This window comes from Coregonus clupeaformis, chromosome 23 (genome assembly GCF_020615455.1).
Source record: "Coregonus clupeaformis isolate EN_2021a chromosome 23, ASM2061545v1, whole genome shotgun sequence".
In the NCBI taxonomy this organism is placed as follows: domain Eukaryota; kingdom Metazoa; phylum Chordata; class Actinopteri; order Salmoniformes; family Salmonidae; genus Coregonus; species Coregonus clupeaformis.
Window position 1 is genome coordinate 45,095,025 of NC_059214.1, and position 25,390 is coordinate 45,120,414.

Here is a 25,390-nt window from a genome sequence, read left to right on the forward strand (position 1 = left end):
TTTAGGAATGAGAGAGGGGAATGTTGGTCTTACCTGGCTATGGGGTCTTCACTTTCCTTATAAATATTGATGCGCCCCACAAATCTGTACGAGAAGAAAAAAAAAAGTATGCAATTTTCAACAAACTAACGGGTTACTCATAATGATACTGTGTGTCAAACATGTGCCACTCACTTGTAGAGGTCAGGCTGTGGTTGTTCACATTCAATAGTCGCATGTAGAGAGTCCACCTCCTGCTCTGTCTTAAAGGCCATGGTGTCTGGTACAGCATAGTAGGTCTGATACAGAGAGAGAGAGAGAGAGAGAGAGAGAGAGAGAGAGAGAGAGAGAGAGAGAGAGAGAGAGAGAGAGAGAGAGAGAGAGAGAGAGAGAGAGAGAGAGAGAGAGAGAGAGAGAGAGAGAGAGAGAGAGAGAGAGAGAGAGAGAGAGAGAGAGAGAGAGAGAGAGAGAGAGAGAGAGAGAGAGAGAGAGAGAGAGAGAGAGAGAGAGAGAGAGAGAGAGAGAGAGAGAGAGAGAGAGAGAGAGAGAGAGAGAGAGAGAGAGAGAGAGAGAGAGAGAGAGAGAGAGAGAGAGAGAGAGAGAGAGAGAGAGAGAGAGAGAGAGAGAGAGAGAGAGAGAGAGAGAGAGAGAGAGAGAGAGAGAGAGAGAGAGAGAGAGAGAGAGAGAGAGAGAGAGAGAGAGAGAGAGAGAGAGAGAGAGAGAGAGAGAGAGAGAGAGAGAGAGAGAGAGAGAGAGAGAGAGAGAGAGAGAGAGAGAGAGAGAGAGAGAGAGAGAGAGAGAGAGAGAGAGAGAGAGAGAGAGAGAGAGAGAGAGAGAGAGAGAGAGAGAGAGAGAGAGAGAGAGAGAGAGAGAGAGAGAGAGAGAGAGAGGAGTCACGAGAAGTCATGTTTCATCAGAGAGCGTGCTGGGAGAATGGTGCAGTGTGTGCGTACCATCCAGGCTGGTGGTGGTGATGTAGCGGGTTCCGTCATCGCGGCTGGGAGAATGGTGCAGTGTGTGCTTACCTTGTGGCTGGACTCTCCATCCAGGCTGGTGGTGGTGACGTAGCAGGTTCCATCATCGCGGCTGGACGAGAGCAGGATAAGGTCACAGGGGAATGTCTCGTCTTCCCTCGCCATGACAACGTCCCCCACCTGACAGGACAAGCACGTCAACAATGACAATCACTTTAGACTCTAGAAATACTGTACAGGCTGGGTCCCAAATCACACCCTATTCCCTTGTGCACTACTGTTGACCTGATCTAAATGTAGGGGACTACTCTATTCCTCATATAGTGCACTACTTTTGACCAGAGCCCTACCTGGTGACTCTGATCGTTAAAATGTGTGCACTAGTTGGGGGGGATGGGATGTCATTTAAATTAGCTCATTATAAACCCCAATGTCGCTGTAAACAAACATTACTTCACAAAGGTATTTTGGATCTGGTGAGCCACCATAATGCTGCAGATCCAGAAAGAATCACTAATGAGTAGGAGCTCTCCTACAGGAAACACACACTTTCATCTTTTCCCATTCCTTTTTTCCTGGGGATTGAGTTGTTGCATAACGGTGGGATTATGCGAGTGGAGCAGCTTAAATCGCCTATAAATCCCATCTCCACGGTGACCGTACACACCCCAGTAGGGGAGAGTGGGGTAAGTTGAGCCAAAGTGGTAAGTTGATCCACCCTTGTTTCTAGGAAACCATAAACAAAATTAATAATTTGACCAAATAATTTGAGTCTGAAGGAAGAAACCACATGGAAAGTGGTAAGCAAGTTACAGTAGGTCCAAAATATAGATTTTCACCAAGTCAAATTAATTGATTGTGTTAGACGTTTTATGATGCTTGTATCTAAACCAAAGTAGATACTTTTAAGATTGTTCTATACATCAGTTGGGGTCTCTATAAGCTTCATTATGAGGTCCTAAACCTAGCATGAAAGTACATAATTGTAGCTGTGTGGGCTAATACAGTCCAAATGTTTGCCTTGGTGTAAGTTGAGCCAATGGCCATGGGGTAAATTGAGCAAAAGGCAAGTTGAGCAAATTGAAGCGTTTTCTTCCCAGGCGTAATTGAAGGAATTATTGCTGGGATATGAGGTAACAACAGGGCCTGACCTATCTTAAAAGTGTTTAAAAAAGTGTTTGTTAGTTGTTACGCCTGTGTTAAAATATGCTTACAATTATTAAAAGACAAAAAAGCTATTGTGATGGTGTTGAATTGTGTTTGAGAAATAAAGATAGAGATGGTGTTAAAAAGGTAGTGGTCATATTTCATTCAGTACAGAATTGTGTAGGCGGCTTAACTTAGCCACGGGGTAAGTTGTGCCAAGAGACCACTTTTTTTGGACAAGCTATGTTTTCAAAACTGTAATTAATGTTTACATGAATTCTGATTATTTCCAGGGATACACAACATCCTGAAATATATGTAGATACCTTTGTTAGAAATAATACCATATGATGCTGAATGTGATGCTGAATGTAAAAAATGGCTCAACTTGTGAGTGATGCTGAATGTAAGTGAGTGATGCTGAATGTAAAAAATGGCTCAACTTACCCTACTCTCCCCTACAGTACACACGCTATATAGCTACAAGTCATCATGATGAATATCTTTATTATTACTCTTCCTGTTTCTCCCAATAATCCTCTCTGTTTGATCTGTGGGGGGACCATTGGTGAGGAACATCCAGAGAATGTGTGTGTGTGTCTGTGTGTGGATAAATAATGTTTTCAACGTTCAATCAATCGATCAATAACATTTATAAAGCCCTTTTTACATCAGCAGATGTCACAAAGTGCTTATACTGATACCCAGCCTAAAACCCCGAACAGCAACATTGCAAATGTAGAGGCACGGTGTGTCACGATCGTCGAACAGAGATGAGGACCAAGGCGCAGCGTTGCAGGCAAACATACTCTTTATTAGAGACACGATCAAAAACAACAAAACGAAAACGTGACAGTTCACGGTCTAACACAACTGACTAGAAACAAGATCCCACAAACTCTGTGGGGAAACAGGCTGCTAAAGTATGGTTCTCAATCAGAGACAACAAGCAACAGCTGAATCACGTTGCCTCTGATTGAGAACCACACTGGCCAACATAGAACAACAATAATAGAAAGTGAAACCTAGAACAAAACACATAGACTTTACACACCCTGGCTCAACATATTAGAGTCCCCAGAGCCAGGGCGTGACAGTACCCCCCCCTAAAGGCGCGGACTCCGACCGCGCCCACCAAATACCACAGGGGAGGGACCGGGTGGGCACTCCGCTTAGGCGGCGGATCCGGCTCCGGGCCTGATCCCCGCTCCCTCTCCAACCCCCCAACGTACCCCTGGTCCGGTCTGGCCCCGCTGGCCAGAGCTGGACTGCACACTGGTGGAGCGGATTGCTCTAGCTCCGGCGTGAAGCATCTGAACGGTGCCGGACCAGCCCCGGTGGAACAGGCACGGGCCGTGCCGGACTGACCGACGCACACCACTGGCTTGGTGTGGGGAGCAGGAGCGGCCGAGCCGGGTTGACGCAAACGCACCACTGACTTGGTGCGGGAGCAGGAGCGGACGGACCGGGCTGACTAAGCGCACCACTGACTTGGTGCGGGGAGCAGGAACGGGCCGTGCCGGTTGACGGGCGCACCACTGACTTGGTGCGGGGAGCAGGAACGGGCCGAGCTGGGCTGACGAAACGCACCACCGACGGTGCGGGGAGCAGGAATGGGCCGGACCGGGCTGACGACGCGCACCACCGACTTGGTGCGAGGAGCAGGAACGGGCCGGACAGGGCTGACGACGCGCACCACTGACTGGTGCGGGGAGCAGGAATGGGCCGGACAGGGCTGACGCAAACGCACCACTGACTTGGTGCGGGGAGCAGGAATGGGCCGGACTGGGCTGGCGACGCGCACCACAGACTTGGTGCGGGAGCAGGAACAGGCCGGGCCGAACTGGCGACGCGCACCGTAGACTTGGTGCGAGTGGCAGGAACAGGCCGGACCGTACTGGGAACACACACCACTGGCCCTACGTGGGGATCAGGAACAGGCCGGACCGGACTGGCAACACACGCCAGTACCTCTCGCCGTGCCTCTACATCCTCCTTCCCCCTGGTGACCAGTGACTCCCGTAACCTGGCGGCCTCCTGCTGCCCCGTCGTCTCACGGCGTTAGCCCCCCTAAAAATGTATGGGCTTCACTCCTACCCGTGGACCAGGTCTCCATGCTTCTCGCCAGCCTTTCGCCCTTCTGCCTCCACGTCAAGCCCCTCTCTTCCTCACCCGGCTTGACCCAGTCGAGGAGGCGCTGGATCTCCGCTAGGGATTTCCCTGGCGATGGCTCCTCGACCCGCTGCTTGGTCCAGTTCAGGTGGGATCTTCTGTCACGATCGTCGAACAGAGATGAGGACCAAGGCGCAGCGTTGCAGGCAAACATACTCTTTATTAGAGACACGATCAAAAACAACAAAACGAAAACGTGACAGTTCACAGTCTAACACAACCGACTAGAAACAAGATCCCACAAACTCTGTGGGGAAACAGGCTGCTAAAGTATGGTTCTCAATCAGAGACAACAAGCAACAGCTGAATCACGTTGCCTCTGATTGAGAACCACACTGGCCAACATAGAACAACAATACTAGAAAGTGAAACCTAGAACAAAACACATAGACTTTACACACCCTGGCTCAACATATTAGAGTCCCCAGAGCCAGGGCGTGACACGGTGGCTAGGAAAAACTCCCTAGAAAGGCAGGAACCTAGGATGAAACCTAGAGGAACAAGGCTCTGAGGGGTGGCCAGCAGGGTCAAATAATAATCGCAGTGGTTATAGAGGGTGCAACAGGTCAGCATCTCAGGAGTAAATGTCAGTTTACTTTTCATTACCGACAAGCATTCAGAGGTCCGAAACAGCAGGTCCGGGACAAGGAAGCACGACCGGCGAACATGTCAGCGTTCCATAACCGCAGGCAGAACAGCAGAAACTGGATCATTAGCGCGACAAAGGACACGTTTCGGTGGACGGCATGGCAACATGTGCCAACACACACTCAAATATAACCATCGATATTACATGGACCTGCCGGAGACTGCAGAGTGCTTCTCTAAATGAGACATAGTCCCTGTCTCCACTCCGTGATACCTACTGTGTGGTTATTATGACACTGCAATCTGTTCCACAGTAACACCCATAGAGATCCTATTAAATTCTAATTCCTAATTCTATGGTAACGCCACTGTTTTGACCCTAGTCCTGTCTGACATCAGAGCAGATAACAGGATTATAGCGGCCCTTCATATCAGTCATATTGATATTTAATCTCTGTCTGGAAAGACAAATCCTTTTCCCAGTATGCGACCAGAGTAATCAGAACAGGAATGTTTGGGATGGTACTGTAGTGGGAATGTTAACCTTCTCTTGGACGCTAGCTAGGGCATCGCAGGCAAACCCACGCACACACACACACATACACACACAAACACAAACGGCAGGCACCCGGGGCTCCCATGGAGACCAGCTTAAAAGGTCTCAGGAATGGATTGAATGGTAATTAGTATAATGATCAAAGATGATAGCTGTGGCTATGATCTAAATGTTCATAAATATTATTATAAAACTGGTTGTTTGGATCCTGGACGCTGATTGGACGAGCAGCGTTCCAAGCCATGCTCTATTGGCCGTCACAGACACGCCTATCCCTGCTAACAGTTCCATCTGAAAGTTATCACTGCGCCTCCATAAGCATATCATGTTCATGTTGCTGTCCGAATCACCTCGTATTTATCTCACACATTATTTATCCTTGCCTAGCATTTAGTTTGGTACAGCGGGGTTAATATAAGCCTCACTGTCTGCTTGTCCGACCTTGGAAACAATGTTTCACTTTTGAATTTCGATCTCTGTAGTACCATATGAATGGTGCCCAGACGAGACGAGACAACTTTTTACGAGCCAGTGAAAATCACGCATCAATGTCATTATCATGGACATATCCAAATGCCAAAAGAAAAAGAGCTCCAACTAACGAAAATGCAGCTAGAGTACTGTCATTCCAGGTTCAATGTTTGACGTGACTGAGTTAGCTGAAGTTGGCTAGCTAGCTAGCTAGCAAGTAACAAGAACGTTATCCAGCCTGCATAGCTACTATTTTGCTTAAAACGGACGACCAGTCTTTTTGCATAGCAACTATGCAAAAACAATTAACGACTGGGTCGCGTCTGTAGCAACATGACCAAAAGAACTAACAACCAGATTTTTGTCCGGACTATATCTTCTGGTGGAAGAATGAAATTGTATGAATTGACTTATTAAAAAAACATTTGAATGAAAATATGTAATTCATCATTGTTATTTTGATATGTTGTTAACAGTTTTGTAAAAGCAATAAGGCATGCGAGGCAGTGTTCACACGCGAGGCAGCCATCGAGCCGGGCAAAACGACACCATTTACCTGTGACTGTATTCCTGATACAGCGCTGCCTCTTGTGCCTTATTGCTTAAATAACATAGAAGAGGGATGAGCTCACATACTAGCGCACATACTGACATATCACATTTACAGAGTATTCAGACCCTTTCCTCACTACTTTGTTGAAGGACCTTTGGCAGCGATTACAGCCTCGAGTCTTCTTGGGTATGACGCTACATGGTTGGCACACCTGTATTTGGGGAGTTTCTCCCATTATTCTCTGCAGATCCTCTCAAGCTCTGTCAGGTTGGATGGGGAGCGTTGCTGCACAACTATTTTCTGGTCACTCCAGATATGTTTGATCGGGTTCAAGTCCGGGCTCTGGCTGGGCCATTCAAGGACATTCAGAGACTTAACCTGAAGCCACTCCTGCGTTGTCTTGGCTGTGTGCTTAGGGTCGTTGTCCTGTTGGAAGGTGAAGCTTCGCCCCAGTCTGAGGTCCTGACCACTCTGGGGCAGGTTTTCATCAAGGATCTCTCTGTACTTTGCTCCATTCATCTTTCCTTCGACCCTGACTAATCTCCCAGTCCCTGCCGCTGAAAAACATGCCCACAGCATGACGCTGCCACCACCATGCATCAACGTAAGGATGGTGCCAGGTTTCCTCCAGACGTGATGCTTGGCATTCAGGCCAAAGTGTTCAATCTTGGTTTCATCAGACCAGAGAATCTTGTTTCTCATGGTCTGATAGTCTTTTAGGTGCCTTTTGGCAAACTCCAAGCGGGCTGTCATGTGACACACCTATTCATTCAAGGGTTTTTCTTTATTTTTACTATTTTCTACCTTGTAGAATAATAGTGGACATCAAAACTATGAAATAACACATATGGAATAATGTAGTAACCAAAAAAGTGTTAAACAAATCAAAATATATTTGATTTGTTTACAAAGAGTGTGCAAAGCTGTCATCAAGGCAAAGGGTGGCTACTTTGAAGAATCTCAAATATATTTTGATTTGTTTAACACTTCTTATGTTCCTACATTATTCTATATGTGTTATTTCATAGTTTTGATTATTCTACAATGTAGAAAATAGTAAAAAGTAAGAAAACCCCTGGAATGAGTAGGTGTGTCCAAACTTTTGACTGGTACTGTAATTTCAGGTTTAAAAAAAGTCAATACCAGAGGTGGCCAACCTCGCTCCATTGATCCCTGATCTACTGGTTGAGCAGACTTCTCTTCCAGCCCAGCAATAACACACTTGATTATTAATTAATTAGGTTTGATACATTGAATCAGGTGTGTTAGTGCTAGGTTGGAACAGAAGCGTGCACACCCAGCAGGCCTGCTCCAGTTGTAATTGGTTTATATATTGTGACTTTTAAACTGTATTTTTGTTTACAAAACTTGCTAGGTATACATAATCCATGGTATACAAGGATGTACCCTTATTCTCTTGGGACATTCATTGGGATCTCTTCATCTGCAGACCGGGTTTCATGGCTCTCTGTATCTGAGGACTGAAAACATCACAAAGAAACAGGCTGCATTATACTCAAATTAGACAGCACTAAATATTATGTTGCTATGTCTCTCTGTCCTCAGTTTTTCTCGCTAGGGACTGGAACTGGAGAATCTTTTCATAATGTCCTCCCACAAAGGTGCCTGCCCTATCCAGAGTAGCCTACTCTCCCTTCTCTGACAGCAGGAAGTGCTAATGTTAGCTAATCCTTTCACCCTCTTCCATTGCTGTTAGCTAGCTACAAATGCATTTGGAGTTACAACGATAAATACATCAAGATAACTAACTAGCTAATATGAAGTTAGCTAGCTGGTGATATTTAATTAACTTGGCTAGCTATACTAGCTATACAGTATGTAAAGTTAGCTAGCTAGCTAGCGAACATTACATTTGCAGCTCATTTGAGTTAGCCTGCACACAAAGTTCCTGTAGCAAGTTAGCTACCTAATAATAGCTACATAGTTTATCATTTTCAAAATATGTTTACTTACTTGAATAGGTTCTCCCAATGCCTCCGTTTTCTGGGTCCTTAGAAAAACGAAATAATGGGCAATCTTCCAGAAGTTTCCGGTGATAGCAAAACGCAGCCAGCCATGTGGACGATTGGAGGACTTTCACCAGACTGACTGGTCTTCTTCCAACATTGCGGCTGGTGCGGTTACTAGGTGATTTGTGACGCAACGGCAAGCCCTCACATACTTAAGCAATAAGGCCTGAGGAGGTGTGGTATATGGCCAATATACCACGGCTAAGGGATGTTCTTAAGCATGACGCAACGCAGAGTGCCTGGATACAGCCCTTAGCCGTGGTATATTGGCCATTTATCACAAACCCCCGAGGTGCCTTATTGCTATTATAAACTGGTTACCAACGTAATTAGAGCAGTAAAAATACATGTTTTGTCATACCCATGGTATATGGTCTGATATACCATGGCTGTCAGCCAATCAGCATTCAGGGCTCGAATCACCCAGTTTATAATAACTCATATACTAGCTCACATACTAACTCATATACTAGCGATTTTATCTATCTGAATATGAATGAACATAAATGTATGGTCAGAATAGAGAAACTACAGCCAGTGCAGCCCAAAGACGTCATAATGATGTGTAGTAGACTGGAGAGTAGAAGGCCCATTACTAGGGCAGTCATACCCGTAGCTTGTGGCTCTGCGTCCTCACCACCGTCCCTTCCTGCACCACGTCCACAGGACACTCATTTATACTGCGGTCTGCCTTGTGTCTCAGCCAGTCTTCATAACCCTGGGGGAGGGAGGGAGGGAGGGAGGGAGGGAAGAAGGGGTTGAGACATACAAGGAGCAAAGGGCAGGAGAATAAACATTTAGGGCTCGTGGGAAGAAATGGAGAGAGACAGAAAGAGAGAGAGATACCATCATACACGGTCATACGTGGTATCTAATTAGTGGTATGTTCTGTCAGCATGGTGACCTGTTTCCAGGGCCTCTACACAACATGTCATCTTGTAGGTTAATGATTGCATATAACCTGGCCTGGGCCCTGTTATCCAGGGGAGGTTCATACATCCCTGCTATTATCACATCTGTCTCTAATGGAACACAGTGGAGCAAGGCTTCCAACACCAATGAACAGAGGATACATTTATACCATTCATTATCAAATTTTCTTCAGATCAACAGACTCATTCCAGTGTGTGTGTGTGTGTGTGTGTGTGTGTCCTACCTGTTTAATGGCGGTGACGGTGATGACAAAGAATAGAGGCAATCCGCTGGTGACGGGGCTGGTAGGCGTGTCTATGATGAGCTGAGGAGAGAGAAAAAGAGGAAGGAGGTGGAGAGGGAGGGAACGGAGGTAGAGAGGGAGGGAACGGAGGTAGAGAGGGAGGGAACGGAGGTAGAGAGGCAGGGAACGGAGGTAGAGAGGGAGGGAACGGAGGTAGAGAGGCAGGGAACGGAGGTAGAGAGGGAGGGAACGGAGGTAGAGAGGGAGGGAACGGAGGTAGAGAGGGAGGGAACGGAGGTAGAGAGGGAGGGAACGGAGGTAGAGATGCAGGGAACGGAGGTAGAGAGGGAGGGAACGGAGGTAGAGAGGGAGGAACGGAGGTAGAGAGGGAGGGAACGGAGGTAGAGAGGGAGGGAACGGAGGTAGAGAGGGAGGGAACAGAGGTAGAGAGGGAGGAACGGAGGTAGAGAGGGAGGGAACGGAGGTAGAGAGGGAGGGAACGGAGGTAGAGAGGGAGGGAACGGAGGTAGAGAGGCAGGGAACGGAGGTAGAGAGGGAGGGAACGGAGGTAGAGTGGGAGGGAACGGAGGTAGAGAGGGAGGGAACGGAGGTAGAGAGGCAGGGAACGGAGGTAGAGAGGGAGGGAACGGAGGTAGAGAGGGAGGGAACGGAGGTAGAGAGGGAGGGAACGGAGGTAGAGAGGCAGGGAACGGAGGTAGAGAGGGAGGGAACGGAGGTAGAGAGGGAGGGAACGAGGAGGACGGTAGAGCAGGAGTCAATACATATAGTTTAAAATAAATGCCAGTTCGGGGGGAGTGATGGAACGCAATCAGGTGAACAGCTGACTTCAGTTTATATCTCCGACTCCCCACAGTATTAAACCACACCCGCATACTTCACGTCATTCTACCCGCTGGTTACTCATTACTCATAACTCTTTCATTTCAGGTTAAAGGGATATTTTGAGATTTTGGCAATCAAGCCCTTTTTTATACTTCCCCAGAGTGAGATGAACTCATGGATACCATTGGTATATCTTTGTGTGCAGTTTTAATGAAGTTGAAGCTAGTTTCTGGAGCCATTCTACAGAACACACAAGGTTGAATTCAAGCCAGACCTCAGGATTGTGTGTGTGTGTGTGTGTCTCAGTTTTAGAGAGAGAGCAACAGAGAAAGAGTGAGATTGCTAACAACAATGACTGGAAGTGTACAGGAGCAGCTAGCATGCCAACATCTCAAACTATCCCTTTAACCATTGTAGCAAGCTGGATCAGCCACCCCAGTCTCCTCCTCATACTGCTACTGGACGGGGGATATATCATATCTACCATGGACCATGACCATAGGCCTATGCGTATTTGACCAAAGTAATTCCAAGCAAAATAATTAACGTTACCTAATTAACTCTCACTTTGACTTCACATAGCCTACGTCTTTAACTAATAGTGTGTAACCTGAACATGTGAAACATGTGTACAATATGTACGGTAAAATGTCCCTGATCAAACAGAGAGATGAGCCTATTCTCACCTGGACCAGGAAGATGAGCAGGAAGTAGAAGTTGGCGATTCTTCTGAACTGTTCAAACAGGTTCTTGGGGATGAAGTTCCATAAGGTGTACTGGTAGAGAGAACACACACACTATCAACAGGCAGTCTAGAGAGAGGGATAGCAGTGTGTGTGTGAGCATGCATGTGTGTGTGTGTGTGTGTGTGTGTGTGTGTGTGTGTGTGTGTGTGTGTGTGTGTGTGTGTGTGTGTGTGTGTGTGTGTGTGTGTGTTGTCTAAGAGGTTGCTAACCATAAAGGACAGAGATTTTGTCACTGGAGCACAACAGGCTTGGTTATCAAGGTATCGATTTGGTTTTCAGGGGTAGGTGATTATTTTATTATGCCAACTGCTTGGTTTCTGTGGAGCCTGCTCACCTTGGAAGAAACAATGCGGTTGTCGGGGTAACGCTGAGGGATGTAGGCGTCGGCCCCCAGCGGGGGTTCTTTGTGACCGATGTAGACTGTGCGACTGTCCACCCAGTACTCCTCCCCAGCACACTGTTAGAGAGAGAGAGAACAGAGAGAGAGAGAGAGAGAGAGAAGAGAGAGAGAGAAATACAGAGAGAGAAAAAGAGAGAGAGAGATAAAGAAAGAAAGAGGGAGGAGGAAGAGGGGAAGGGGGGGAAGGAGAGAGAGATGAAGGAGACGGAATAACAGGTTTAGTTTAGGATGTGAAATGAAAATGACCGTTCATATTGAACAAGTTCATGTTCAGCAGTACCTGTTTCCTGCCTACTGAACATGACCCAGGATACACAAGGAAGTTGAGCTGCCCTGAATTGAACAACTTCCCACAAAATTGTGAAAAAACAGAAGTGAAAGGTCTGATGCAAACCATTGCTTCAGATAGCAGCCGTGCCATTACCCCAGCCATTCTACAGAACACACCAGGTTGAATTCAAGCCAGACCCCAGGATTGTGTGTGTCTCAGATTTAGAGAGAGAGAAATAGAGAAAGAATGAGAAAGGGAGCGAGGGGAGCAGATTGTGATCTCTCCCCCACACAGAGTGCTTCCTCCCTGGCCTGGCAGAGCCCTGCACACTGGGTGGCTCTGGAACTCTCTCCAGGAAACAGATAACAAACATAAGTCTAATAAACAAAATACAACAAGTCATGCAATGATTTCCATTAATTTATTGACTGACTGGAGACGGAAATAGCACATGACATTTTACAGCGTTTACAATTTGATCTTGTCACTGCAACAGCCCAGTGCTCCAGTCTGCACATTTAGCAGAATGTTATGGTACCAATGCTGTCGTGTGTTAGTTAGCTCTAAGCCTTCCAAATCAACATTTCAGTCCCCCGACAGTGGTGAAACCTTCTGGAGAAAAAAGGTTCCAATAACAAATACTAGAAATGATAACAAATACCAATGATATCATCTCCACTCACTGATTCTCAGAACATCTTGATTGTAATGACTGATATAAACCAGCTGATCTGATTGACCAAAGGCACGGTGAGAGCTCACATTTCTCTGCCATAGATTACATTCAATACCAGATCAGAATATAGAATTAGAATTCTATGGATGAGACCATAATAGGTTGATAGAAACATGTTATGCTAATTGTGAGACTGGATGCCATTACTGCCTCTGGGCTGTGTCTCTCCCAGGGGTAAAGTCCAGTCCAGCACAGCCCAGCCCACAGTCCACACCAGCCCAGTCCACTGCCCAGACCAGACCAGACCAGCCCACTGTCCAGACCAGAACAGACCAGCCCAGCCCACTGTCCAGAACAGACCAGCCCAGCCCACTGTCCAGACCAGACCAGACCAGCCCACTGTCAGACCAGACCAGAGACCAGCCACTGTCCAGACCAGAACAGCCAGCCCAGCCCAGTCCAGACCAGAACAGACCAGCCCAGCCCACTGTCCAGACCAGACCAGCCCAGCCCACTGTCCAGACCAGACCAGACCAGCCCAGCCCACTGTCCAGACCAGACCAGCCCAGCCCACTGTCCAGACCAGACCAGACCAGCCCACTGTCAAGACCAGACCAGAGCAGACCAGTCCACTGTCCAGACCAGACCAGCCCAGCCCAGCCCAGACCAGACCAGCCCACTGTCAAGACCAGACCAGACCAGCCCACTGTCCAGACCAGACCAGACCAGCCCAGCCCACTGTCCAGACCAGACCAGCCCAGCCCACTGTCCAGACCAGACCAGCCAACTGTCCAGACCAGACCAGCCCACTGTCCAGACCAGACCAGCCCACTGTCCAGACCAGACCACTGTCCAGACCAGACCAGACCAGACTAGCTCACTGTCCAGACCAGACCAGACCAGCTCACTGTCCAGACCAGACCAGACCAGCCCAGCCCACTGTCCAGACCAGTCCACTGTCCAGACCAGACCAGCCCAGTCCACTGTCCAGACCAGACCAGACCAGCCCACTGTCCAGACCAGACCAGACCACTGTCCAGACCAGACCAGACTAGCTCACTGTCCAGACCAGACCAGACCAGCTCACTGTCCAGACCAGACCAGACCAGACCAGCCCAGCCCACTGTACAGACCAGACCAGCCCACTGTCCAGACCAGACCAGCCCAGCCCACTCTCCAGACCAGACCAGCCCACTGTCCAGACCAGACCAGCCCAGCCCACTGTAAAGACCAGACCAGCCCAGCCCACTGTACAGACCAGACCAGCCCAGTCCACTGTCCAGACCAGACCAGACCAGACCAGCCCAGCCCAGCCCACTGTCCAGACCAGACGAGCCCAGCCCACTGTCCAGACCAGACCAGCCCAGCCCACTGTCCAGACCAGCCCAGCCCAGCCCACTGTCCAGACCAGACCAGCCCAGCCCACTGTCCAGACCAGACCAGCCCAGTCCACTGTCCAGACCAGACCAGCCCAGCCCACTGTCCAGACCAGCCCAGCCCAGCCCACTGTCCAGGCCAGACCAGGCTGATCAACAGGCATTTGGCAGCCGGTTATAAATAGTCACTTAGCCAACAGTGTGTCAGCCGACTTGGGCCCGCTCCAGAACACAAGAGGAATGCCATGACCAAGAGAGGGAGAGAGGGAGAGAGAGAGGGAGAGGGGGGGGTGAGAGGGAGAGCGAGAGGGAGAGAGAGAGGGAAGGAAGGAAGGAAGGAAGGAAGGAAGGAAGGAAGGAAGGAAGGAAGGAAGGAAGGAAGGAAGGAAGGAAGGAAGGAAGGAAGGAAGGAAGGAAGGAAGGAAGGAAGGAAGGAAGGAGAGAGAGAGAGCGAGAAGGAAAGAAAGAAGGAAGGAAGGAAGGAAGGAAAGAGAGCGAGAGAGAAGGAAGGAAGGAAGAAAAGAAAAGAGAGAGAGAGAAGGAGAAAGAGCGAGAGAGAGCGAGAGAGAAAACTGATGCAAGACAGGTTACAGTTGAAGAGAGGAGTGAAAGGGACAGAAAAATCCAAACAAAGTAGAGCTCTGTGTGTAGTATAGACTGACTACGGAGATTGGGAAAGAGAAGGGGATGTGATATGTGCAGTAAGTAATTAAAAAAGAGAGAAGGAGAGAGAGCGAGAGAGAGAGAGAGAGAGAGAGAGAGAGAGAGAGAGAGAGAGAGAGAGAGAGAGAGAGAGAGAGGGTGGCAGTAAAAACAGATACAGTCATAGCTGCCTGATGACAGGATTGTGCGTGTGTGTCGTGAGATGGGGGGGTATGAGAGACTGACGTCAAAATAACACCATATCACCCTCGTGTGTGTGTGTCACTAGGGCAGTGGGATATTAGAAAAAGACTTCACCGCCGTATGCTGGCTACACCTCCACAGTGCCTGTGTTTGTGCTGCGCTATGGGATAATATATGTAGAGCTTGGCAGTAACACCACCTCTGTGTAACTTTAGATCTGGCAGCCAAACAGTATCTTCTTCTCCATTCACAACCCTTTTCTTCAGCTCACCTCCAATCCCCTCCCTGTCAGTTCTCTAAATGTGACTGTGTGAGAGAGGAAGAGAGGGAGAGAGGGAGAGAGGGAGAGAGGAAGAGAGGAAGAGAGGGAGAGAGGAAGAGAGAGAGGAAGAGAGGAAGAGAGGGAGAGAGGAAGAGAGGAAGAGAGGGAGAGAGGAAGAGAGGGAGAGAGGGAGAGAGGAAGAGAGGGAGAGAGGGAGAGAGAGAGAGAGGAAGAGAGAGAGAGAGAGAGAGAGAGAGGAAGAGAGGAAGAGAGGAAGAGAGAGAGATGGAAAGCTGCAGCAGTCTGAGCAGTAATCCGTTCTGAGCTGTATCAAACCACCACCTACGGACAGAGACAGTGTGGTGCCATATTGTTTTGACGTGTATTATTAATCAAACTAAAGAGGTCCGTCTCTATATAAAGATGGTGTTACATCATCGCTAGATCCCACCACAGGTCATGTGGTCATAATCTGATGCGACATCGATGGGATCAACCAAAACAGAGATCAGATAAGACCCCAACCCACATTCTCAGTCCCAGCTCTCCTCCTGGAGCCAGTTGCCCATACCTAGGGTAATTTAATGTCATTTCAGCAAGCCATGACACCCACCATCTCAGATTGTTCTGAAGTTGTTTCTGTAGTTAGAAACAGATAAGATTAGAATTCCTGGAACTATATTTTGTATGTACTTAATTTAATCTCTGAGAAATTAAGCTAATTGATTGCACCCAAATTCACCCTTTTAATTTATAGGATTCACATAATATTCCACAAATATAGAACCCAATATCCGATTAAGACCAAACATCTTCCTTCCATTGAGTAAGACATAAAATTGTCAAAAGCCACCCACGGACCCCCCAGACCCCACGCCAATCCCAACCCACCCCACCCCAATCCTAGGGCAGGGCAGTATACTTTGTTTTACTATATACCGGTAATGAGGCACAGCCCGGACTGGGTTTTTACCTTACCTTCTATAATGGTATTTCAATGTTTGGTTTGTTAAATGTGATACGCTACTCTACTGTGTGTAACACCCGTTATTACAGTTTACTCTGCTTCTTGAGTCATCTCTCTTGCCATGTCACTTTCCACACAGACCAAGCCCCGCCCCCTGTCACTCAAGGAGCGCAGTTGTTGTTGCTCGACAATGAGACCACTTGTGTTCGGTCTGCATGGTCAATGCAGCACATGCAACAAGATGTTGATGACAACAATGGTGCTTTGCTTCTTTATATAAATTTACAAGCGTTCAATAATCACACTATTAGTTTGTGTATCTTATTGTCTGCAAACAGCTAGTTTGTATTTTCTTAGCAAGTAATGGCAAAAATAAATAATGTTAGCTGCTAATGATATCCAAGATGGCATAGCAGTGCGGTCGTGTCCTCATGTAAATAGCCAGTTTTTTTTGTATTTTTCGTATATATTTCTCAATATCACTTTCCATCCTTTAACTAAATATACTTTCCTGCAACCCGCCTCACCCAATGTGGAACGGATTCTATTATTTCTTCATACATTTTTATCCAGAACCTCTGGCTAAAACTAGCCAGCTAACTAGCTACTTGCTATTAGCTACCGTTAGCGGTTTTCACCATTGTCCGTGGCCGTGGCCTGCACTACCTACCAGCCAGCTCTAGCCTGGACAATTATCGGCCAGTCTGCACAGTCTGCACATCGCGCTATCGAGCCAGAGCATATCGGAATTTCTGCCGGAATCACTGAATCACTGGACTTTAACACCAGATCATCGCAACTAGCTAGCTGCAACTGAATGGCTGTTGTCGTTGTTGGCTAATCACCACTGTCCTGAAGCTAACCCCAGTTAGCCTTGATCTAGCCTCGAGCCAGGCCCATCTCCCGGCTATCTACCTCTCTGTCAACCGGACGGGACCTCCTAGTGTTAACACGGAGCCCCGCCGATCCATCACGACTGGTCTGCCGACGTAATCTTCTGATGTGGTTTCAACAGGCTTCCCATTGCGACGACCACGAAGATCCATCTGCTAGCCCCGGCCTGCTAGCACACGCAATCAACAGCCGTGCCTGTAGCGTAGCAGCCACTGAACTGCTCCCGGACTTACTTATTGCTGTTCACTGGACCTTATGATCACTCAGCTACACAGCTGATGCCTGCTGGACTGTTCCTTTATACGGTACCCCATCCTGTTGATCTGTTTAGCCTCAGCTCAAACTTTCGTCGCCATTACCAGCTGTTGTCTTAGCTCTCTCGAATAACACCTGTGACTGCTTTATGCCTATCTCCCATGTCAATATGCCTTGCCTATTGCTGTTTCAGTTAGTTCTAACTGTACTTTTTCAATGTAGAGCCCCCAGTCCTGCTCAACCTGTCTCAGATAGATCCTTTGTCTCACCCCCCACACACGCGGAGACCGGCTCAATCGGTGCCTCCAGTGATGCTATCTCTTTCATTTTTACCCAACACTTAGGTTTACCTCCACTGTACTCATATCCTTCCATATCCTTGTCTGTACATAATGCCCTGAATCTATTCTACAACGTCCTGGCTTAGGAAGGCCACCAAAGATTCTGACATTTCTATTCCCAACTACAACATTTTCCGTCTAGATAGAACTGCCAAAGGGGGTGGGGTTGCAATCTACTGTAGAGATAGCCTGCAGAGCTCTATCGTACTATCCAGGTCTGTGCCCAAACAGTTTGAGCTTCTACTTCTAAAAATCCACCTTTCCAGAAATAAGTCTCTCACTGTTGCCACTTGCTACAGACCCCCCTCAGCCCCCAGCTGTACCCTGAACACCGTATGTGAATTGATTTCCCCCCATCTATCCTCAGAGTTCGTATTGCTTGGTGACCTAAACTGGGATATGCTTAACACCCCGGGAGTCCTACAATCTAAACTAGTTATCAAGGACAAATTATCTCACACAAATTATCAAGGAACCTACCAGGTACAACCCTAAATCCGTTAACATGGGCACCCTCATAGATATCATCCTGACTAATTTACCCTCTAAATACACCTCCGCTGTCTTCAACCAGGATCTCAGCGATCACTGCCTCATTGCCTGCGTCCGTAATGGGTCCGGGGTCAAACGACCACCCCTCATCACTGGCATACGCTCCCTAAAACACTTCAGCGAGCAGGCCATTCTAATTGACCTGGCCCGGGTATCCTGGATGGATATTGACCTCATTCCGTCAGTAGAGGATGCCTGTTGTTCTTTAAAAGTGCTTTCCTCTCCATCTAAAATAAGCATGCCCCATTCAAAAAGTTCAGAACTAAGAACAGATATAGCCCCTGGTTCACCCCAGACTTGACTGCCCTTGACCAGCACAAAAACATCCTGTGGCGGACTGCATTAGCATCGAACAGCCCCCGCGATATGCAACTTTTCAGTGAAGTCAGGAACCAATATACACAATCAGTTAGGAAAGCGAAAGCTAACTTTTTCAAACAGAAATTTGCATCCTGTAGCACTAACTCCAAAAAGTTTTGGGACACTGTAAAGTCCATGGAGAATAAGAGCACCTCCTCGCAGCTGCCCACTGCACTGAGGCTAGGAAACACTATCACCACCGATTTATCTACAATAATCGAGAATTTCAACAAGCATTTTTGCTACGGCTGGCCATGCTTTCCACCTGGCTACCACTACCCCGGCCACCAGCTCTGCACCCTCCGCTGCAACTTGCCCATGCCCATACATCTGGCCCTTCATTGGACACTGTGTTAACAAACCTCCAAACAAGCTTCAATGCCATAAACACTCCTTCCATGGCCTCCAACTGCTCTTAAATGCTAGTAAAACTAAATGCATGGTCTTCAATCGAACGCTGCTTGCACCCGCCTGCCCGACTAGAATCACTACTCTCGGTGGCTCTGACTTAGAATATGTGGACAACTACAAATATCTAGGTGTCTGGTTAGACTGTAAACTCTCCTTCCAGACTCACATAAAGCATCTCCAATCCAAAGTTAAATCTAGACTCAGCTTCCTATTTCGCAACAAAGCCTCCATCACTCATGCTGCTAAACATGCCCTCGTAAAACTGACTATCCTACCGATCCTTGACTTCGGCGATGTCATTTACAAAATATCTTCCAACACTCTACTCAGCAAATTGGATGTAGTCTATCCAAATTTTAGTTGAGACGCTCTTATCCAGAGCGACTTACAGAGCACATACATTATTTTATCGAACCACAAAGCCATGCTCTACCAACTGACAGTGCCATCCGTTTTGTCACCAAAGCCCCATATACTACCCACCATTGTGACCTGTACGCTCTCATTGGCTGGCCCTCACTACATATTCGTCACCAAACCCACTGGCTCCAGGTTATCTATAAATCCCTTCTAGGCAAATCCCTGCCTTATCTTAGCTCATTGGTCACCATAGCAACACCCACCCGTAGTATGCATTCCAGCAGGTATATCTCACTGGTCATCCCCAAAGCCAACACCTCCTTCGGTCGCCATTCCTTCCAGTTCTCTGCTGCAAATGACTGGAACGAACTGAAAAAACTCTGAAGCTGGAGACACTTATCTCCCTCACTCCCTCACTATCTTTAAGCATCAGTTGACAGAGCAGCTTACCGATCACTGCACCTGTACACAGCCCATCTGTAATTAGCCCACCCAACTACCTCATCCCCATATTGTTATTTACATTGTTATTTATTTTGCTAATTTGCACCCCAGTATCTCAATTTGCACATCATCTTCTGCACATCTATCACTCCAGTGTTAATACTAAATTATAATTGTAATTATTTTGCACTATGGCCTATTTATTGGCTTACCTCCATAACTTACTACATTTGCACACACTGTATATAGATTTTCTATTGTGTTATTGACTGTACGTTTTGTTTATTCCATATGTAACTCTGTGTTGTTGTTGTTTTTTCCGCACTGCTTTGCTTTATCTTGGCCAGGTCGCAGTTGTAAATGAGAACTTGTTCTCAACTGGCTTACCTGGTTAAATAATGGTGAAATAAAAAAAATACAAAAATGCTAATCGCTAGTTAGCTGGCAATTAACATTAGTGGCTAACAACATTTATTTGTGTCAAGGGAATCAAAATAAACTTGATTCTTGCGAAAAAGGCATTTAGAAGATTGCGGCATTGCCCTAAAACATAAATTCGAATTAATGGAATTTAGGGCTGTCCCAGACTAAAGAAAATCTTGGTTGACCGAAAGTAATCTGTTCTTTCGACCAATCGATTGGTCAACATTTCTAAACGTGTATTTTTCCATATATAGACACCCTATGTGTTTTAATAAAATCAACTATATATGCTTTGAGCTTGTCTGATGCTTTAAGCGCACTGTTAGATGAAATTAGACACAAATGACTCAAGAGGGAGCCAGAGATCAAGATAACCAGAAGAAAACAACCTTAACCTGACCAGAATATCCTCCTCCCGCTCCTACTGGCTTTCGCAGATTATGCCGTTACTCTCCTGAAGATGCCGGTAATAGGCTACACAAGGTGTCGGCAACCTTCTCATGTGGAATGCCAATTTATCTTACCAATTCTACCAATCTGCGTGCCAGTTATGGTTTTCATATGCACATTTTCGTGGAACAGTTTAATTTATAATAAGATCATTGTATCTCAAAATCATTGTCATGTGGTTAATCAGAATTCTATCCAAATCTAAATGAAAATGACACAAACCTTAAAAGTAACTTATATTGCCACTGCCAACTATGTAAAAATAGCATATGAAGCCAACAAATAAAATCATTGCAGCCTGCAGGTAGAAAATATCCTGATATAAATAAGTATCCTATAAATCACAATGGCTCAACTATTAACTTTGGTCCAGCCGAAGCTGACCATACAAACTTGCAACATTATATAAAATATTCTGGGCCCTCAGAGTTGTGTCTGGCACCCATGCCAGTGAGCTTGGGCCAGACACAGCTGTAGGCTATTTGAGAAAAGGATAAGAAGTTATCAGGTATTTTATGATGGTTACAATGGATCAGAGCATGACATTTTTCCCTTCCACGCTTAGTGGTTATCGAAAAGGAGAGAGCTGGAAAGATTTTTCAAATACATTGAGGAACTATTGTCATTCTCAATGGATGTAAAAACAGACTTCAGTTGCTTGCTGTTTGAGGTGAAGAAAACATTACTTTGAGAAGCTCCACAGTTCATTAGTGGTGGTGCGAGAAGCTCCACAGTTCATTAGTGGTGGTGCGTTAAGCCAATCAGAAATACGATCAGATCCCCAAATGGGCACATTTATATGACTACATTTGCGCGCAGGCCAGGTAGCCTATAGGCCTACTTCTATGCGTAATCAGGTGCGCGTCCTTACTCAACATTGACAGGAGCACTCCAAATAAAAGACAATGACTAAATTGACAAAACTCGCAAATTGAATTATATATATATACAGTTCCAGTCAAAAGTTTGGACACACATACTCATTCCAGGGTTTTTCTTTATTGTAGAATAATAGTGAACATATTAAAACTATGAAATAACACATATGGAATCATGTACGAACCAAAAAACTGTTAAAACGAATCAAAATATATTTTAGATTTTTCAAAGTTGCCACCTGTCACGGTTTCGGCCGAGGCGGCCCCTCCTCCTTGTTCGGGCAGGTTTCGGCGGTCGTCGTCTCCGGAGTACTAGCTGCCACCGCTCTATGTTTCTTGTTTGATTGGTTTTGTCTGTTTGTCACACCTGTTTTGTGTTATGTCTTAATTAGCACCCTATTTAGTTTCCTTGTTGTTAGTTAGGTGTTGTGTGTAATTGTTCCATGTCGTAGTTGCTGCGCCACTTGTATTTTTGTGCGCTATTGTGTGCTTTCCTCCTTGTTTGTTGTTTAGGGTAGATTACGCACTTATTTACTGCGCCCGTTTGTATACGCCTGTGCGCGCTTTTTCTCGCCTCCCGGGCTGGTTGTGGATATTCATTGTGAATTCTACTAGAAGTATTTTTGTTGGACTTTACTTCTGCCTCCTGCGCCTGATTCCACACCACACCTACCATAGCAACCCTTGACAGAATTACACACCATTATGGAATCAGCAGGAGCACCCACCGACATCATGGAGGAGCGTCTTCGCGGTCAAGAGGATCGTATCAACCAGATCGGACACGCCTTGGACCGCGTAATGAACACCCTCCATCGATGGGAAACCAGCGGGGTACCCACACCCCCACCTATCGCACCATCACCATCGGACAGCCTGCTCGTCCAACTACCGGAACCCAGTGGGATTCGGCTCTCGCTCCCGAGGGCGTACGACGGCACCGCTGCCGGGTGTCAGGGGATCCTATTACAAGTGGAACTCTACCTTGCCACCATACACCCGCGCCCTCGGGATATGAGAGCTGTCTCGCCCTCATCTCCTGTCTCACCCGGCAAGGCGTTGGAGTGGGCCAACGCCGAATGGAGGGGAATAGACGCCGCCACAGTCACCTATGCGGAGTTCTCCCGCCGCTTCCGTGCTGTCTTTGACCATCCACCAGAGGGGAAGGCGGGCGGGGGAGCGTCTATTCCACCTCCGACAGGGGGATGAGGAGCGCTCAAGAGTTTGCGCTGGAGTTCCGGACTCTAGCGGCCGATGCAGGGTGGAATGAGAGGGCCCTCATAGACCATTTTAGAGTGTAGCCTTCGGGGAGGACGTCCGCAGAGAGTTAGCGTGCAGGGATACTACACTAACATTTGACCAGCTGGTGGACATGGCCATTCGGCTGGACACCCTGCTCGCGACCCGCGGACGTCCCAGGTGGGGGCCTCCCATTCCACCCTCCAGCGCCTCCGAGCGGAGCCCGATGGAGCTTGGAGGTGCTGGCGCTAGAGGGAGGAGAGGAAGGAACCCGAGGGGGGCAGTCTCCTGCACCAACTGTGGCCGCGGAGGGCACACCGCGGCTAGGTGCTGGGGAGGGTCCCCTGGTGAGGGAGATGGCAGGTCACACATTGGGGGAGTCCTCCCAGGTGAGTAGGCGCCCTACTTACCCAGAGCTTTCTGTCGCATACATTACATTACCTGTTTGTTTCCCACAGGTTGCACCTCGTTCCCAGCAAAGGCGCTAGTCGATTCAGGCGCAGCTGGGAATTTTGTAGATCGTAATTTCTGTGTTAAGTTAGGGATTCCCCCTTCTTTCAGTCGATAAACCCTTCCCTGTACATGCCTTAGATAGTCGTCCGTAGGATCTGGGTTAAACTAGGGGAGGTCACGGCGCCATAGGATGATGACGCAGGGGGTCATGAGGAGACGATTCAACTCTATCTGATCGACTCTCCTGCGTATCCGGTGGTACTGGGGCTTCCTGGTTGATTACCCATGATCCTACGATTTCGTGGCGTAGAGAAGGCTCTTAAAGGGTGGTCTGCTCAGTGTGAGGGGCTATGTCTGGGTGTTTCCGTAGGGGCGAACCTCGGTGGAGAGCCCGAACCAGATGCCAGCACTGCACATTCCGCCTGAGTATGAGGATTTGGCACTCGTGGTTTAGTAAGACCAGAGCGGCAAGGTTGCCACCTCATAGACAGGGGGATTGTGCGATAGACCTCCAGACAGGGAGCTGCGCTCCCGCGGAGCCATGTGTATCCTTTTGTCACAGGAGGAGAAAAGGGCAATGGAGACTTACATTGCCGAAGTCTCTGAGACAGGGATGCATACGCCCTCCACTTCTCCCGCGTCCTCGAGCTTCTTTTTTGTGAAGAAAAAGGATGGAGGTTTGCGGCCGTGTATTGATTACCGCGGTCTCAATCAGGTGACTGTGAAATATAGTTATCCACTCCCGCTGATTGCGACCATGACGGGAGTCATTACACGGGGCACGCGTTTTTCACAAAAATTGGACCTCAGGAGCGCATATAACCCGGTGCGCATTAGGGAGGGAGGGATGAGTGGAAGACAGCATTTAGTACTACCTCCGGCCATTACGAGTATCTGCGTCATGCCATATGGGATAATGAATGCTCCATCAGTCTTCCAATCGTTTGTAGATGAGATTTTCCGGGACATGCAGGAGCAGGGAGTAGGTGTACATAGATGATATTCTTGTGTACAGTTCTACTTTCGGGCCGAGCATGTAGCCCTGGTGCGCAGGGTATTGAGGAGACTGTTGGAGCATGACCTGTATGTCAAAGCCGAGAAATGTCTGTTCTTTCAGGAGTCAGTCTCCTTTTTGGGTTACCAGTTGTCTGCGTCAGGGTGAGAATGGAGGTGGACCGAGTGTCCGCCGTAGCGTAATTGGCAAACCCCAACTACGGTTAAAGAGGTGCAGCGGTTCTTGGGTTTTATGAATTACTACCGAAGGTTTATCCGGGGTTTTGGACAGGTGGCAGCTCCCATAACGTCTCTTCTTAAGGGGGTCCAGTGCGCTTGCAGTGGTCGGCCTGAGGCGACAGGGCCTTTGGGAGACTGAAGGACCTGTTTACCTCGGCTCCGGTGCTGGCGCACCCGGATCCCACTTTACCCTTCCAAGTAGAGGTGGACGCGTCTGAGGCCGGTATCGGGGCAGTTCTTTCTCAACGGTCCGGCACACACTCTAAGCCCGCCCCTGTGCTTTTTATTCTAAGAAGCCTCAGTCCCAGGCGGAGCGGAACTATGACGTAGGGGACAGGGAGCTGTTAGCCGTAGTACAGGCCCCTAAAGGTGTGGAGGCATTGGCTTGAGGGGGCTCAGCACCCTTTCTCATTCTGACCGACCATCGTAACCTGGAATACATTCGGGCAGCTAGGAGACTGAATCCTCGCCAGGCTCGATGGACATGTTTCTCGCCCGGTTTGTGTTCAAGATCACTTACATCCCTGGGTCCCAGAACGGGAAGGCAGATGCCCTGTCCCGGCGGTATGACGCGGAGGAGAGGTGCGTGGAGCCCATTCCCATACTACCGGAGTCTTGTCTGGTGGCACCGGTGGTGTGGGAGGTCGATCGGAGATCGAAGCGGGCATTACGCACCGACCCTAGCCCTCCACAGTGTCCGGTGGGTCGGACGTACGTCCCCGCTCGAGGTCCGGGATCGGCTGATTTATTGGGCTCACACGTCCCCCTCCTCTGGACATCCAGGTATTGGCTTGGACAGTGCACTGCCTTAGTACGAAGTACTGGTGGCCAACGTTAGCCAGGGATGTAAGGGTTTATGTCTCCTCCTGCTCAGTGTGTGCCCAGTGTAAGGCGCCCAGACATTTGCCCAGGGTAAATTACAACCCTGCCCGCTCCACAACGCACCCTGGTCTCACCTCTCGGTGGATTTTGTTACCGACCTTCCCTCCTCACAAGGGAATACCACCATCCTGGTCGTTGTGGATCGGTTCTCGAAGGCCTGTCGTCTCCTTCCCATGCCGGGTCTTCCTACTGCCCTACAGACC

General features: G+C 48.0%; 1 protein-coding gene across 4 annotated transcripts in view; it reads right to left on the minus strand.

Moving 5' to 3' along the window:
* Nucleotides 1-25,390, minus strand: part of LOC121536533 (phospholipid-transporting ATPase IH-like) — an 86,462-nt gene that overhangs the window by 40,442 nt on the left and 20,630 nt on the right. For all 4 annotated transcript variants that reach the window (XM_041843890.2, XM_045206717.1, XM_041843889.2 and 1 more), the window contains exons 2-8: nt 11,549-11,671; nt 11,155-11,244; nt 9,626-9,706; nt 9,080-9,187; nt 1,005-1,133; nt 175-278; nt 34-84 (exon numbers count right to left, since the gene is read on the minus strand). In XM_041843890.2, coding sequence (XP_041699824.2) covers nt 34-84; nt 175-278; nt 1,005-1,133; nt 9,080-9,187; nt 9,626-9,706; nt 11,155-11,244; nt 11,549-11,671 — 686 coding nt within the window. The remainder of the gene's footprint in view (nt 1-33; nt 85-174; nt 279-1,004; nt 1,134-9,079; nt 9,188-9,625; nt 9,707-11,154; nt 11,245-11,548; nt 11,672-25,390) is intronic.